This window comes from Siphateles boraxobius, unplaced genomic scaffold (genome assembly GCF_051911475.1).
Source record: "Siphateles boraxobius isolate OS27281-9 unplaced genomic scaffold, OSU_SipBor_1 65, whole genome shotgun sequence".
Taxonomy (NCBI): Eukaryota; Metazoa; Chordata; class Actinopteri; order Cypriniformes; family Leuciscidae; genus Siphateles; species Siphateles boraxobius.
Window position 1 is genome coordinate 12,127,041 of NW_027509192.1, and position 15,488 is coordinate 12,142,528.

Genomic DNA, 15,488 nt, shown 5'->3' on the forward strand with positions numbered 1-15,488 from the left:
ATGCGTTAGAACACGTTCATCTCGAAGACGAGTTCGTTCAGAATCAGCTACATATAGCAGGTCGGCTGACTAGATTTCCTTCTCATACATTCCCGGAGCGTCACAGTGCATTTCCGTGTTGAAGCCCGGCTTCCCTTGACTTCAATTGGGCTGCTTTGAACAGTTTTTTTCAGTGCTTCGAAACTAGACGGTCATTGGATAGATCTGCGATTATTGTCCTGCCCACGGATGCTCAGCTTCTCTGGGGTGAATGGAGGAGTGGGCGGGGCTGGACGCTGGGCTTCTGCGTGATGATTGGAGGGTCTGTCCAAAGACTGCATCTCCTTTTGATTGACAGCGATTTTGTCCTATAAAAAGTTGCTGACGCGGAAGCTATTCAAGCTCAGTCTCATCGCGGATTTTGCAAGTGTAGTCGAAAGGCAAACTGCTGCAACCTATTTCTTGGTATTTGCTTGGCGAAATTGCTAGCAAAGTGTCACCATACATTTCACACAATTATTCACCACATTCCTTGTTTCAGTTTAACCTAATTCCCACATTTCCTCCGTCGAGTTTAATATCTTTTTTTTTAGATTCATTCATTTATACAGTATATATATATATATATATATATATATATATATATATATATATATATATATATAAAATATAAATAAATGAACAATTTTTATGATGTAGGCCGAAAATGAGCTTCCCCTCTTTGAAAGACCAGCAGCCGCCACTGATCTCTACACAATTGGCAATAGACAATTGACCCATTTTTTTTTTTTTTCACAGCACCTTTACATAAAAAGTTGTAAACAACCTAGAACCTATTCTATATGTCTTGTTCTTATGTGGTAATCTTCATCAGAAATATCAAATCCATGTAGAGTCAACATAAAATGACATTCACAACTCGTTTCACTTCTGTAATGTGATTTTTTATTTTTTTAAATGTAGGACAAAATGTAACTTTTCATCTTGAATTGACTGGATTGTGTTTCTATACCAATAAGTTAAACTGCAAAAGACACCCGTCTTAAAGCACCTTTGGTGAATCACAGTGATTCTTTTGAATCTTGAATCTTCTGAATCAATTAACTAAAGATTTATTTTGTTACTATTTCTGCAGGATGCATCTTATGCCAGTGGATAACCCTGAGTATGATTTTGAGTAATTTACTCAAACGATTCATTAATCAAGTTCGCTCGAACGAAGCACTTCAAGGATAACTACTTCAGCAACCTCCGGCAGTATAAAGAAGGATTTGCCGATAGATCCTTCTATCTTTGGAGACGACGAACAGAGCACTTCGGTAAGCTGTAAATAACGTTTTTACATGCAATAATAACGTGCTTTTCTTTAATTGTTTATATCTTATATTTTGTTTTGTGAGTGTTAAATAGTCGTTGTAAAACATGCAGTATTGTAGTAGTTGGCATGGATGGAGAAGTTACTGTAAATACAGTAACATACCATTGCGATACATCCATATGAAGACGTTACTCTTCAGGTTCGTCCTCTTCATTTACATCTCGCTCCGGGTCCGGCTCTGGCTCGAACATGTAAGGTTTGATGGACAAGTCTTCCGTTGTTGACATTTTATTAATAACGTGTGAATAAAAAGTTTCTGTGCCGCTAGATAATCGTATCTCTGCTATCAAACTACAGAAATGCCTGAACGGGGTGGAGCTGAAACGAGTGTCACCTCTGCAACCTGGAGAGGTGGCGGGGTATGAAGTGTCTCATTTGCATTTAAAGAGACCGCACCAAAACGAGTTGCTCTCAGACGCACATCAGAAAAGGAGTAGAAAAGGGGCCTGTGGAGCTATAATAATGAGGAATTCAGACCCAAGCATGGCAGTTCCGCTTTATATAGACCACAAATGTATGATTTATATGTAAAAAGGAACGATTTAAAAGCATGATATGTCCCCTTTAAGAGACCCTAGAAAGCATCATAAAGTGTTCTTGACAGAAATAATCTGGCCTAAAAGCAGATCCATAAAGGTGGAGCTGGGGAAGGTGGAGGGTTTCTGAAAGCACGCTGCAACTGCTACAGCAAATGTAGAGAACAATGTGACTGCAAGCAGATTGAGTTAGGAACATATGAGCCTGTGCCATGTAGAATTCCATGACATAACTTTGTATTTGTTTCGGAGCCATTTAGCAATTTTTTTTGGAATAACATGCACTGATAAATCATGTACAATAACACTAGGAACATTTATTAAAGGATTTACCCCCAAAATTAAAAATCTGTCATTATTCAGTGATATCATTTTTCTAAATATCTTTCTTTGTGTTTCTGACATGAGGGTGAGTAAATAATTATTATTTTTGGGTGAACTATCCCTTTAAGAAAGTAAATGGGGTAAATTTGTCACAACCCCCTCCCCCCTCCCCCCCAATAATATTTCTTTAAAAAGGCAAATCCCAAACAATCGATCCTTATACAGGAGTCCTAGTCATAAATATTCACTCACACACACACACACACATACACACAGACACACACACACACACACACACACACACTATACAGCACACACGTCACATAAGAAGCAAATGTAACAGAATACAAAATCAAACTCCATTAGCTTCCCTATCAGGTCTGATGCAACATGTAGGACACATAAGACGTATCCACAACCGAGGACATCAATACATGGAGACGCGCCTGCCTTACAGACATGCTGCAACACGTGAAAGCAAACCCTGTGATATCAGCACTTTTGCAAACTGTGCCAGAGGGTTAATCTTATATTCATAGACCTCTGTTTGCTCTTCATACACACAGGTGAAAGCTGACCACACGTGTTGCTGAGTCAGCTGTTTGTCATAGTGTATGATTACTCCACAGAGCCACTCTGATAAAAGCTTCACCAAACCTCAATCTCTGGGTGATCATAAAATCGATTCAGACCGCTGCTGCCTGCTTCAATCCCACAGATAAGTCTTACACACATAGGCCGCTTTCAAACTCAATTCCTTACTAGTCAAAATACGCCTTCTTCAGCAGACAAGCTGAGTCCGGAGATTTCCCTCATTCGCTGTACTTCAGCAAAACCCATCGTGGCACATTTTGTAAATCCGGTTTCATTTGCCTGACATCTTTCCATGGGATTCAGCCCAAAGTGCTTGTCTTAAGAACATTCAGAATAAACGAAATATCGCTCTCTTCTTGACTTTTTCTGTCTGGAAGATATTGTAGTCAGCATAATGTATATCTCAGAGCAAAAAACTCAGGATGTGTAATGCTAATTGGAACAGGATTCAGTGACTATAAATTTGCCTTGAAAAGTAGATTTTTACATTTTCTCACTGAAGTGTAAGTAGTGCTTGAATGTATGAATGTAATCTGGATGTACTATATTCGCCATGTTGTCATTATCATGTGACCTACCAGCGTCAGTTGCGGCGCTTTACTGCCATACACAAATCCTCTCCCGTGGACTCATGGGATAGTAAAGTGTCCATCGTATGCACACTTCAGAATCTCCCTGGAAGAAGTAGGTTATCTGGGTACTTTTTGCCTAATCTTTCATGAGAACTGTGAATTCGGACATACATATTTTGTCACATACTGTTTTTCGCCTACTATATAGTAGGGAAGTATGTGATTTCGGATGCAGCCGTTGTGAACGTAGCCTATGATATTCTGGTCCCTACTTTTGGCTCAATGGTCTGACTCTAATCACTAGGCAATTATTTATACAGCCAGCACAAATGCAATCAGACTACACCAAACAGCCATCTTCCCTTTAAACATCATATTTAACTGTTACGCTGAACATGTTTATCTTTGCACTCTGGTCGAGCATCAAATGCTTGCACTTCTAGAAAAGAGATGCTAGTTTGTCCACTTTGATTTTTTATTCCAGTACAGCCTATTTTCTTTCTGAACTAAATTCATGGAGACTTTATGAAGTCTAAATCGGGCTATAGCTTAAGTGAATGCCATGACAGAGATCCCCTAAAGTGAACTGATGCATTCCCACGGCTTGCTACCTCCACTAACAGCCGAGACAGGAAAGCATCGCTGCTCTACTAAATATAACACTATGGCGTTGAGTGCTCTGATTCACAATTGCTTGTCTATGAGGCCGCCTGGAGATGTGCTGAAACAAAATCAGAAGTGCATCACTGATCATGTGACTGGAATTGGACTTTTTGACCCCCTTGCAGAAACACACACAAAAAAGCTAGAGCTACTGGTAGATACAGATGCATGTCTCTAAGAAAACATGCAATTAAAACGGACCAGGTGACTTTAGAGCACATTATAAAGATTTTTTGGGTTCTGAAACAGCTTTTCTATACAGTTGCTAGGGAGTTGTTCGGTGGTTGCTAGAATGTTCTAAGTGATTACTAATGAGTTTCCATGGTGTTCTGTGTGGTTTCTAGGTAGCTGCTCAGTTGAAAGGTTGTTCTAGGTGGTTGCTAAAAAGATGGTAGGGTGTTCTGGTAGCTATAGCTAGTAATTTGCTAAATGGTTTCTAGAGTTTTCTGGTTTTTGCTAACTAGCCCAAGTAAAAAGAGCCACAAATATTTAATATATATAGTTTTTATATGATTTTTAGAGAGTTCTGGGTAGTTTCTAGAGAGACTGAAGTTGCTAAATAGTTGCTAGGGTGTTCTGGGTAGCTGCTATGTGGTAGCTAGGGTGTTCTGAGTGGACGTTAAGGAGTTGCTAGGGTGTTCTGGGTGGTTTCTAGTGAGTTTCTAGATGGTTACTATAGTATTCTGGGTTGTTGCTTACTAGTCAAAGTCAAGAGCCTCAAACAACATTTCTATGTGGTTGTTAGGGTGTCCTGAGTGGTTGCTAGGGAGTTGCTAGGTGGTTACTATAGCATTCTGGGTTGTTGCTTACTAGTCAAAGTCAAGAGCCTAAAATACAAGTTCTATGTGGTTGCTAGGGTGTTCTGTTCGATTGCTAGGAAGTTGCTAGATAGATGCTAGGGTGTTCTGGGTTGTTGTGTTCTAGCCCATCCCAAGTTTCTGGATATAAAAAAAAAACATTATGTGAGGTATTATTCATGTAAAAAAAAAGGGCAGTGTGAGTTACATGCTGATGGATAAAATAAAGTTCCATCCTACATTATTTCTCACCAAATATTTTGTTTCACTCACAAATGTTACATTTGAGAAGTTAAATGCATTGCTAGTACCACATAATGTTGTTTTGCAGAATTTGAATACTTGATGTAATGATGTATTTGCGTCCTTATGAGCATGTGTCTTCAGGCATCTTCGTTGCTTCTATTCAAATTTTCTTGGCCCCAGCGCTGCACGGCCCCTGACAGCTGGGACCTCTCAGCATCTGTTTTTGTTATTTGACAAAAAGAGCATCTTTTTGTCATGGCTTAATAGCTCTCCCTCTTCGTACTTCTTTAAGGAATAGATGATCGTAATCAGCATTTCTGCCAGCGTGCTGTTGACAGAGGCATCCATTTGCAGTGAAGCGTAGTCTGAGCATCTCTTTACAGATCATTCAGAAAGAGAGAGCGAGAGAGCAAGAGAGAGAGAGCGATGTGCCGCATCCACAGCTATGTAATTATTCTCATTATGTCAAATCAACGTGCCAGAACAATAACTGTGCTTTCATAAAAGGACCCCAAATGTCCATCTGCTCTATGTAGCTGTACACAAGAGTTTCATACAGGAGAGAAGGAGAATTAAGTGACAAGAGGAGACAAGAGCAACAACAAGAGACAACTGCCAACATGGTGAACCTGGGGCAGTCAATTGCTTAAATTAAATTAAGATAAACAAAAAAAAACTACATTTTATTTTAGCCAGTCTTACTACTTTAATTGAATATTTCAGGCAGTTAAGATTTTTATTTTCAAAAGAAAAACGTTACGTCGGATGACGACGAATGGGGTTTCGCTTAGAACACCTATCGACTTCGAGTACTACAAAACGAGCCAATGGCAAAGAAATGTCATGGGTCTGCGGAATTTGCATAGCATAACTCCGCCCCACCTCGTGGGTATAAAAGGAGGAAGCCGGCAACATGCAGATATGTTTCTTCGCTGAGGAGCCAAGACTGAGCTCAGGCGATCCCCGCGGTACAGCGGAAAGTGGCAGGCAGACGTAACGTCTCCGTTCCCTACTCAGGGAACGAGGGTTACATACGTAACCGAGACGTTCCCTTTCGTTGTCACTCCGAATTACGTCGGATGACAACGAATGGGGTTACCAGTCTAATCACGCCACCTTCTCGGCTGTCTTCCAGTGCCCTGCGTAAATCTGAGATCCTTGTCGTGAGACTGGCACGGACGAAGGACTCCTATTTAGCACAGGAATACCAAGGTACACTGGGGAGCATATCCCATAGCTTAGAGGAAATATGCAATTATTGCCAACCCAGAGGGGGGGACTTAGAAAATACACATATGATACAGAGGGATGCAAATGGAGAACACTGGGGTGTCCAGCCGCAGGTGGAATATTTCAACCCCAGGGGTGGCAAGGTGGCTTGCCAAGGGAAAGACACATGCTTAGAGAGGCTTACAGTGGAAATACACATGTGGGGGTCGCTCAGAGGAGGGACCATGCACACGGGAGGCACCTAGCCGACGCGCAGGCAATAGACACTGGCGCCGACGTCAGGAGTGCTGGAGGAACTCAGGGCTTTCGGAGAAGCTCACCTGAGGAGAAATCGCACGTATCCAGTCCGTGGAGTGGAATGGCGAGCAAGCGAAGACACCTGAGCGGGTCCAGCACTAGCTGGTTGAAGCGAGTACATGAGAGGACACTGGCTCCACTCGGAGATTGTAGAATCTGGCGAATGTGTTAGGTGTCGCCCAGCCTGCAGCTCTGCAGATGTCTGTTAGCGAGGGCGCCATGCGCTAGAGCCCAAGAGGACGCCACACTCCGGTTGGAGTGGGCAGTCACACCAAGGGGGCACGGTCGACCTTGCTGCTGGTATGCCAAAGCAATGGCGTCCACTATCCAGTGAGACAACCTTTGCTTGGAGAAAGCCTTTTCCTTCAGCTTCCCACCATAACAGACAAAGAGCTGGTCAGAGGTCCTGAAACGCTTCGTCCTGTCTACATAGGCGCGGAGAGCGCGTACTGGACAGAGCAGTGCCAGGGCTGGGTCTGCCTCCTCCAGGGGCAGCGCTTGCAGGTTCACCACCTGGTCCCGGAAGGGAGTGGTAGGAACCTTGGGCACATATCCGAGCCGGGGTCTCAGGATCACGTGAGAGTAAGCCGGCCCGAATTCCAGGCACGATTCGTCAACGGAGAATGAGTGCAGGTCCCCTACCCTCTTGATGGAGGCCAGTGCAACCAGGAGCGCTGTCTTCATAGACAGGAATTTAAGCTCGACTGATTGCAGGGGCTCAAATGGAGCACTCTTCAAGGCAGTTAGAACCACTGAGAGGTCCCAAGAGGAAACGAGAGGAGGGCGAGGCGGATTTAGTCCCCTCGCTCCTCTCAGGAACCTGATGACCAGGTCGTGCTTCCCCACCGACTTACCTTCGATGAGGTCATGGTGTGCGGCAATGGCAGCAACATAGACCTTCAGGGTGGAGGGAGACAGCCTTCGCTCCAACCCCTGTTGAAGGAAGGAAAGCACAATGCTGATCGAGCATCTCCGGGGGTCTTCTCGGTGAGAAGAGCACCAGCTGACGAAGAGGTTCCACTTCAATGCATAGACGTGTCTCGTGGACAACGCCCTAGCGGAAGTGATGGTAGCCACCACCGCTGGTGGTAGGGTACTCAAACCTGCCCCGTCCCATCCAGGAGCCACACGTGGAGGTTCCAGAGATCGGGACGAGGCTGCCATAGGGTGCCCCGTCCCTGAGAAAGAAGGTTCTTCCTCAGAGGGATCGGCTAAGGAGGTGCTGTCGCGAGGAGTACTATTTCGGGGAACCAGGTACGGTTGGGCCAGTAAGGGACAACCAGAAGGACCTGCTCCTCGTCCTCCCTGACCTTGCGCAAGGTCTGCGTAAGAAGACTCACTGGGGGAAACGCATACTTGCGGCCCTGCGGCCAGCTGTGCGCCAGAGCATCCGTGCCGAGCGTGCCCTCGTTCAGGGAATAAAACTGGGCGCAATGGGTCGAGTCGTGAGAGGCAAACAGATCTATCTGTGCTTCCCCGAACTGGTCCCAATCAGCAGAACCGACTGGGGATGGAGTCGCCATTCTCCAGGGAGGGGCTGAAGCCGTGAGAGCTCGTCGGCTGCACAGTTCAGGACTCCGGAAATGAAAATGGCTCGAAGCGACCTCAGATGCTTCTGACTCCATAAGAGGAGGTGGCGGGCGAGTTGCGACATACGGGGCAATCGTAGACCACCTTGACGGTTGATGTACGCTACTGTGGCGGTATTGTCTGATCGGACTAGTACGTGTTGACCCCTGAGCAACGCCCGGAAGCGGTGCAGGGCAAGGCGTACTGCCCGCAACTCGAGGCAATAGACATGCCATACTGCTCAACACTACATGCGAGAATCACTGAGCTTCAGGAGCAACCTTGCTCAACACCTAAGTGTGAAGAAATTCACTTAACTTCAGGAGTATTTCTGCTCAACACCTGGTGTGATAAATCTCACTGAATTTTTCAGGAGCATTTCTGCTCAGCATGAGAGTGTGACAGCATGTCCATTGCGCATGGCGCCCCGGCCGGTGAAGGCATCTGTTGAGACAACAACATGCCGGGAAGCTCGTTCCAGGGGCACTCGGACCCGTAGAAAACTGAGGTTCGACCACGGGGTGAGTACTGACTGCAGGTCGGAGTATCTGGTACTCGGAGGGTGCCGTGCCATGCCCACCTCGGGACTCGGTCGCGAAGCCAAAGCTGAAGCGGTCTCATATGAAGAAATCTGAGCGGCGTACCGCGGCTACAGATGCCATATGCCCCAGGAGCCTCTGAAAAAACTTCAGTGGAACCACGCTCTTGCGCTTGATAGTCTCAGGCAAGTCAGCAATGGCTGAGTGGAGAAGGCGACCAAGTCCATACCGAGAAAAGAGCTCCTCTGCACGGGGCAAAGTTTACTCCTTTCCCAGTTGACCCGAAGGCCCAGACGAGCCAGACGTGGACGGCATAGCGGCCCGGTGTGGGGGCAAGGTCAAAACCGCACCCTGACAGAGGAGGCCAGGGAAGGACCAGCGTTCCACGGTGGCCTGCTCTGTCAGGGGTCTGGCGACAGAGGGGGACAGGGGCGAAGCGGTCCGTGGACGGCACGCCGTGTCAACCGCCTCGGGGACAGAGGGGGACTAGGAGAGCACGGCTTGTGGGCGGCGCTCTGTGTCGTCCGAGAACTCTGTATGCTCAGAGATGAGAGAGTCAGCTCTTTCTGAATAAGGATTCTTCCCCAGCCCTCCACCGGGGAAAGGAGTGGCCCTGCTACCAAGGGCCACAAGAAAGAACTGAGTCTCATCTCTGAGCAGCTCATCTCAAAAGTGCCGCTTAACCCGGCGTTTAGCGGGGGGCGGGGCTGGGGAGGGCTGTGGCAGCCCCCCTACGGTCTTCCAGAGCCAGGCCCGGGTGAACGGGCGGGGTTGGAACCGTGGGAGGGCGCCTTCGGCAGTGGGCACACTGTGGGATCTGAGCGGACGGCGGGGCCGTCGGGCAGAATAATCTCAATCTGCTCACGGGCGGTTCAGAACTGTTGGGGAGAAGCACTCAACCGCACCGCCGAAGAGGCCGACCTGGGAGATGGGGGTGTCGAGCAGACGGGTCCGCCCGACATCGTGCACATCAGACCGGTCAGCCCCAGAATGGTGAACATCACCTGACACCGAAAGCGTACGGCCACTTTCGTCGCTCGGAGAGCAAGGTCAGTGGCGGCGTGTAGCTCACTGAAGAGCTTTGGGTCAGTCCCGCCCTCCTGCATGTCCATGAGCATCTGGGTCAGGTAGACCAGCAGAACGGTCATGGGATGCAGTGAGGCGGCTGCCTGTCCTGTGGCACTATATGATTTCGCCACAGATTAGTGTAGACGAAAAGAACTACAGGCTTTGGACGGGTGCTTAGGATTGCGCCAGGAAGCACTCTGAGGACACAGTAGCATGGCAACAGAGCGTTCAACCAGGGGGACCCCAGTGTACCCATGGGCAGCGGCCCCTGAGGGGAGGAAAAGCGGATGAGACCAACGAGCGGACCCGTGATCTCATCATGCACGTCCGGGAGGAAAGATATTGGGGTTTGCCGTGGATGCAGGTCGGCGGCCTCACCCAAAAACCAATCGTCCCGGGAAAGAATGGCCGTCATCTCCAGATCAGATTCAGGCACAGCCGTATGCACACCAGAGGGTGGCAGCTGTGACGAGTCGTCATTTCCAGAAGAATCAAGCCCACCTAGTGATGCTGCTACAGACACAGCATCATCCTCTGTAGCTTCAAATGAAAACACACAGGCCACCCGAGGGTAGACTCGTGGAAACATCAGTTCGCTAGCGGGCACCGTCATTAAAGAGGGGGGCTGGGATCGCGGACACAGAGTCGGCGCCTTGTTCCAGACCAACACCCTCAGGTCACCCTGGCCACCAGCCAAAGATCGGGGGGTGGATAAGGGGACTCTCACTCTTGCGAGTTCACAGAGTCTCGACCTATATATGACGAGATGATCACGTTCCCAGCGAGAACATGAGTCACCCACGAGCGCTGTTCAAGCATGATCAAAGCCCAAACACACTAGACAGCGCTCGTGCCCATCAGAGTCCGATACCAGTCCGCTGCAACCAGAAATGCACGGGCGAGCCGTCTTTAAAAAGATGTGCCGCGTGCGAGCTCTTTTATGAGAGGAGAAAAAAACTCTGCGATGTTGAAGCGCACAGGGAGACACACACACACTGGAAGATCCATGCACAGATCAGCAGGCACTGTGAGCTCGCTGCAGATCGCCGTCACACCAACATCGGAGAGAGAAGCTCGTCTCGTAGAGCGAAGTCAGAGATGACTGTGGAGTGAAGAAATACTCTTGGCTCCGAAGCGAAAACATATCTGCATGTTGCCGGCTTCCTCCTTTTATACCCACGAGGTGGGGCGGAGTTACGCTATGCAAATTCCGCAGAGCCATGGCATTTCTTTGCCATTGGCTCGTTTTGTATTACTCGAAGTCGATAGGTGTTCTAGGCGAAACCCCATTCGTCGTCATCCGACGTAACTCGGAGTGACAATGAAAGGGAACATTTATTTTCTATTACTGGCAGTTACAATGGAAGTGAATGGAGCCAATCTGTAAACATTAAAATATTAAAATATGATTAAAATGATTTTAGCATGAAAATGGGTTGTGAATGCTTTTATTTTGACTTATTTTGGAGTACAAGTGCTAAACGTTAGGTCACCAAACTAAAGTTTTTTTTTGCTAAATGACATAGCAACTTAAATGTAGAGCTGATTCCATAAAGACTAAGCTTCTGTTTAAATAATTCAGCTAGCCTTTGAGTAAATCAATCAGAGCTTAGATGGACTGTCAGATTGTCAAGACGGAACAATTTTGACCTCCATTGTGCGCAAATGGACATCAGTAGGACTCTGCTGTTTATTTAAGGCTTTACCAGTTTCTGTCTAAACGTAATCTCTTGTTCCTGATATCCTCATTGATCTTCTTAACGATTAGAAACACTGAATCCTCAAAGAGATCCAATCCGATGTCAGTGTGATGGACTGTTTTGCCTCCCAGGCAGAAGAGAACTCTAACAGTAACAGTGTAATTTCTAATCCAGGTTAAAAGACAGTAATGCAAAACCTTCTCATACCAGTGCATTTCTTCGGGCTGCCTGGACGCTTCCCATGCATCCCTAACTTGCATCCAAAATTCTCCTCCCAGAACTCTGCAAACCAAACGTTCCGTCGGTTGTTGGACAAGGAGCGGCTTTTGAAGTATCTGTCAAAGGCTGAAAATAAGTATGAAAGCATTGGAATTGGACTGTAATTGCAAGAGAAATATTAAATCACAATTTGTCCACTAGACAATTACCATTTTACCTTCTATGGATGCTCTTTTTGGGAGGATGGTAATAGCACCTTCTGCCACACTTTCCTGCTGGACGACAGGAGATATCTTTGAGCCCCAGCTGTCTGATCCCACCCACAGGAAGTGACCTGTTTGGTTATTGCGCATTGCAGCATCCAATACACGCCTGAAAGATGAGCCAACAAAATACACATTCACATGTGAGGCAGTGGAGTATCCTAAAACCTCGAAACCTTGACAATTTCCATCAAACAGACCTGATTCGTTTTGATTTTCTGAGGTCAACAGACCATTTAGAATAAAGTCATCAGCGTAATGGGCAAGATTCCAAAGGACATCATGTAATAGGCTTAGAAGGGCAGTGGCTCTCTGGAATATGGGAACGTGATTTGATCCTGTGCTACAGGTACATGAAATTTCATGGCAAAAATGACTGAAAAGTGGATTATGTTAAAATGAGTTCTCCAGGCCTTAGACGGCACATTATAGGAAATAGCTGACTTCACCTGTTCTTGAGGTTTTCACCTAAGAGCAATACTTACGGCTCGACTGCATCATCTTCAATTTAACTCTATGAAATTCATAGTTAAGTATCTGTGGTTTGTCCAAAATTGGTAGCTTTCCAACTGATTTGACTTAAAGACCCTATGAACTCAACATTTGACTTCTTATGGCTTTTAGTGCATTTACAATGCATTTATTAAACTTCTAAAACACCTAAATGCAAGTCTACCTCTGAAAGTTATACCAGAATTCTAGAAGTTACCACAACTTCAAAATATTATCGGTAAAAGGACCAAATATAGCCTTCAAAAGATAAGGTTGGTAAGTTTTTAAAAATATATATTTTTGAAGTCTTTTACCAGGGCTGTATTTGTTCTATCGAAATTGCAGTAAAAACAGTCATATTGCGAAATATTATTAAAATTTAAAATAACTTACTGACCCCAAACTTTTGAATGATTGTATATATTGAGGACTCATCCTGCCCCACAAATTTAGCCCAACCAAATACATGGTTAATAACTGTGAGGTAACTAAAACTTTTAATGGGAAAAACATAGACTCAAGAAAGCCATTACTCTTATTTCTCAGTAAAAATAATCCATACAAAAAAATCTGAACAAAACCAATTTCGTAAAATGCTTGTAGGCCCTGTTCTTTTTACAGCATATTACAATGACAGATTACCATTATTATTTAATATCTATACATCAATGAATATGAAAGAAAATTGCTATAGTTAAAGACACCTGATGTCATCTTCATTCGCAAACATGACGATGGCACGAGCATTGGGTGTCTCCAGTAGCCGCAGGATGATCTTGTCGAACTCTCCCGGTCTGGGCTCTCTGGGGATCTTCAGAGACTGAGCAATACACACACCGCCTGAGAGAAAGAAGTCGATGAGGAAGTGACAGAGAGAGAGAGAGAGAGAGAGAGAGAGAGAAAGAGAGAGAGAGAGAGAGAGAGAGAGAGAGAGAGAGAGAGAGAGAGAGAGAGAGAGAGAGTATGGGGATGGAGAATGAATGATGGAGAGATAGAGAGTGAGGAAAGGAAAAGGAATGGAAAGGGATAAGGATAAGATTGGGATTGAAATGAAAGGAATTGGATAAGAGGAAAGATTGGAATTGAAATGAAAGGAATTGGGTAAGAGGAACGATTGGAATTGAAATGAAATGAAAGAAATTGGATAAGAGGAAAGATTGGGATTGAAATGAAAGGAATTGACGGGGAAGGGAAGGGAAGGGAAGGAAAGAAATTGGAGAAAAAGTAAAGTTAGAAATTAGAAAAAAATTGTATAAGAGGAAGCGGAATGGAAGAAAGCAATGGGATGGGATGGGATGAAAAAGAAAGGAATTGGTTAAAAGGATTTTTTTTAAATAAAATTAAACGATAAGAGGAAATTAAATGGAAGGAAGGGGGGATTAACGAAAAAGGAAAATGAAAGGATAATTGGATAAGAGTAAAGGAAATGAAAGGCATGGATGGAATGAAAGGAAAGATAATGTAAAAGAAAGGAGAATGGGGAAAGAAAGGAAAAGAATGGCGAAAAGATGATTGGATAAGATTTGGGGGAAAAAATGGATAAGAGGAAATAAAAATGGAAGGAGGGAAGGGATAAGAGGAAAAGAAAATTTAAAGAAAAAAATTTATTGGATAAGAGGCAAGGGATAAAAGGGAAATGAAATGATAGGGGGAGTGTAAAGGAAATAAAAGCAATAGTAAAGGAAAGTATAATTGGATAAGTGTTGGAAAAAGGGAATTTGATAAGAGGAAGTCAAGTCAAGTCAAGTCAATTTATTTATAGAGCACAACATAAACACAACATTAGTTGATCCAAAGTGCTTTACAGACGGTCAAAAATAAAAATTAAAAATTAATAAAGAAAACTATTAATAATAATAAACGAATAAAAGAACATTTCTACGTACATTTACACAGTGTACCATACACAGTGTCACTCAAATGCAAGAGTATAAAAATGAGTCTTTAGGCTAGATTTAAAAGCATTGAGCGATGGAGAGGCCCTGATATTAAAGGGTAAGCTGTTCCAAAGTTTAGGTGCAGCAACCGCGAAAGCTCTGTCGCCTTTTGATTTGCAACGTGAACGAGGAACTGATAAAAGAAGCTGGTTACAGGATCTTAATGACCTAGAGGTTGTATGTGGCTGGATAAGTTCATAGAGATAATCCGGGGTTGATTTTTGGAGAGCCTTATATACAAAAAGAAGGACCTTAAAATCAACTCTAAACTTGACAGGGAGCCAGTGCAATGAAACAAGAACAGGAGTAATATGCTCCCGTTTTTTTGTTCCTGTCAGCAGTCTGGCTGCCGCATTTTTGGACCATCTGAAGCCGAGATAGAGTGCTTTGTGGAAGACCGACATATAGAGAATTACAATAGTCCAGTCTAGAAGAGATTAGTGCATGGATGACAATTTCAAGATCTTTTTGAGAAAGAAAATGTTTTACCTTCGCAACAGATCTGAGGTGGAAGAAGCTACTCTTTACAACCGTGTTCACCTGTTTGTCGAATTGTAGTGAAGGGTCAAAATAGACCCCTAGATTTTTTACATAGGGTTGTAAGCTATCACTGAGGGAGCCTAACCTACTTGTCAGAGTAGTATTGAGTGCAGTGGGGCCTAGCAGAAGCACCTCAGTTTTGTCGGTGTTTAGTTGCAGGAAATTGTTCGCCATCCAAATTTTCACTTCATCAAGACATGATAAAAGGAGTTGTATAGAGAAATCATTTTCAAGTTTGATTGGAAGGTAAAGTTGTAGGTCATCGGCGTAGCAGTGATAGTTTATGCCATGTTTCTGGAGAATGGAGCCCAGGGGAAGCATGTAGAGTGAAAACAACAAAGGGCCAAGAATAGAACCCTGGGGAACACCATAAGTGACGGGTGCAGTAGGTGAGGTAAACGACCCGATATTTACTGAAAACGTCCTACCCTTTAAATAAGAGTTGAACCATTGTAATGCCGTGCCTTGAACCCCTACTGTATATTGAAGTCGTTTCAAGAGGATGTCATGGTCAATCGTGTCAAAAGCTGCACTCAGATCTAGCA

General features: G+C 44.8%; 1 protein-coding gene across 6 annotated transcripts in view; it reads right to left on the reverse strand.

The window, feature by feature from the left end:
* Positions 1 to 15,488, reverse strand: part of grm8b (glutamate receptor, metabotropic 8b) — a 193,982-nt gene that overhangs the window by 51,195 nt on the left and 127,299 nt on the right. For 5 of the 6 annotated variants that reach the window (XR_013196671.1, XM_077211023.1, XM_077211022.1 and 2 more), the window contains 3 exons: positions 13,171 to 13,306; positions 11,929 to 12,083; positions 11,700 to 11,837 (listed from right to left, as the gene is read on the reverse strand). The exons of the other annotated variant lie outside the window; for it this stretch is intronic. Coding sequence is in view for 4 of the 5 variants with exons in the window: in XM_077211023.1 (XP_077067138.1) it covers positions 11,700 to 11,837; positions 11,929 to 12,083; positions 13,171 to 13,306 (429 nt within the window). In the remaining variant the exon portion in view is untranslated. The remainder of the gene's footprint in view (positions 1 to 11,699; positions 11,838 to 11,928; positions 12,084 to 13,170; positions 13,307 to 15,488) is intronic. 6 annotated transcript variants of the gene reach the window in all.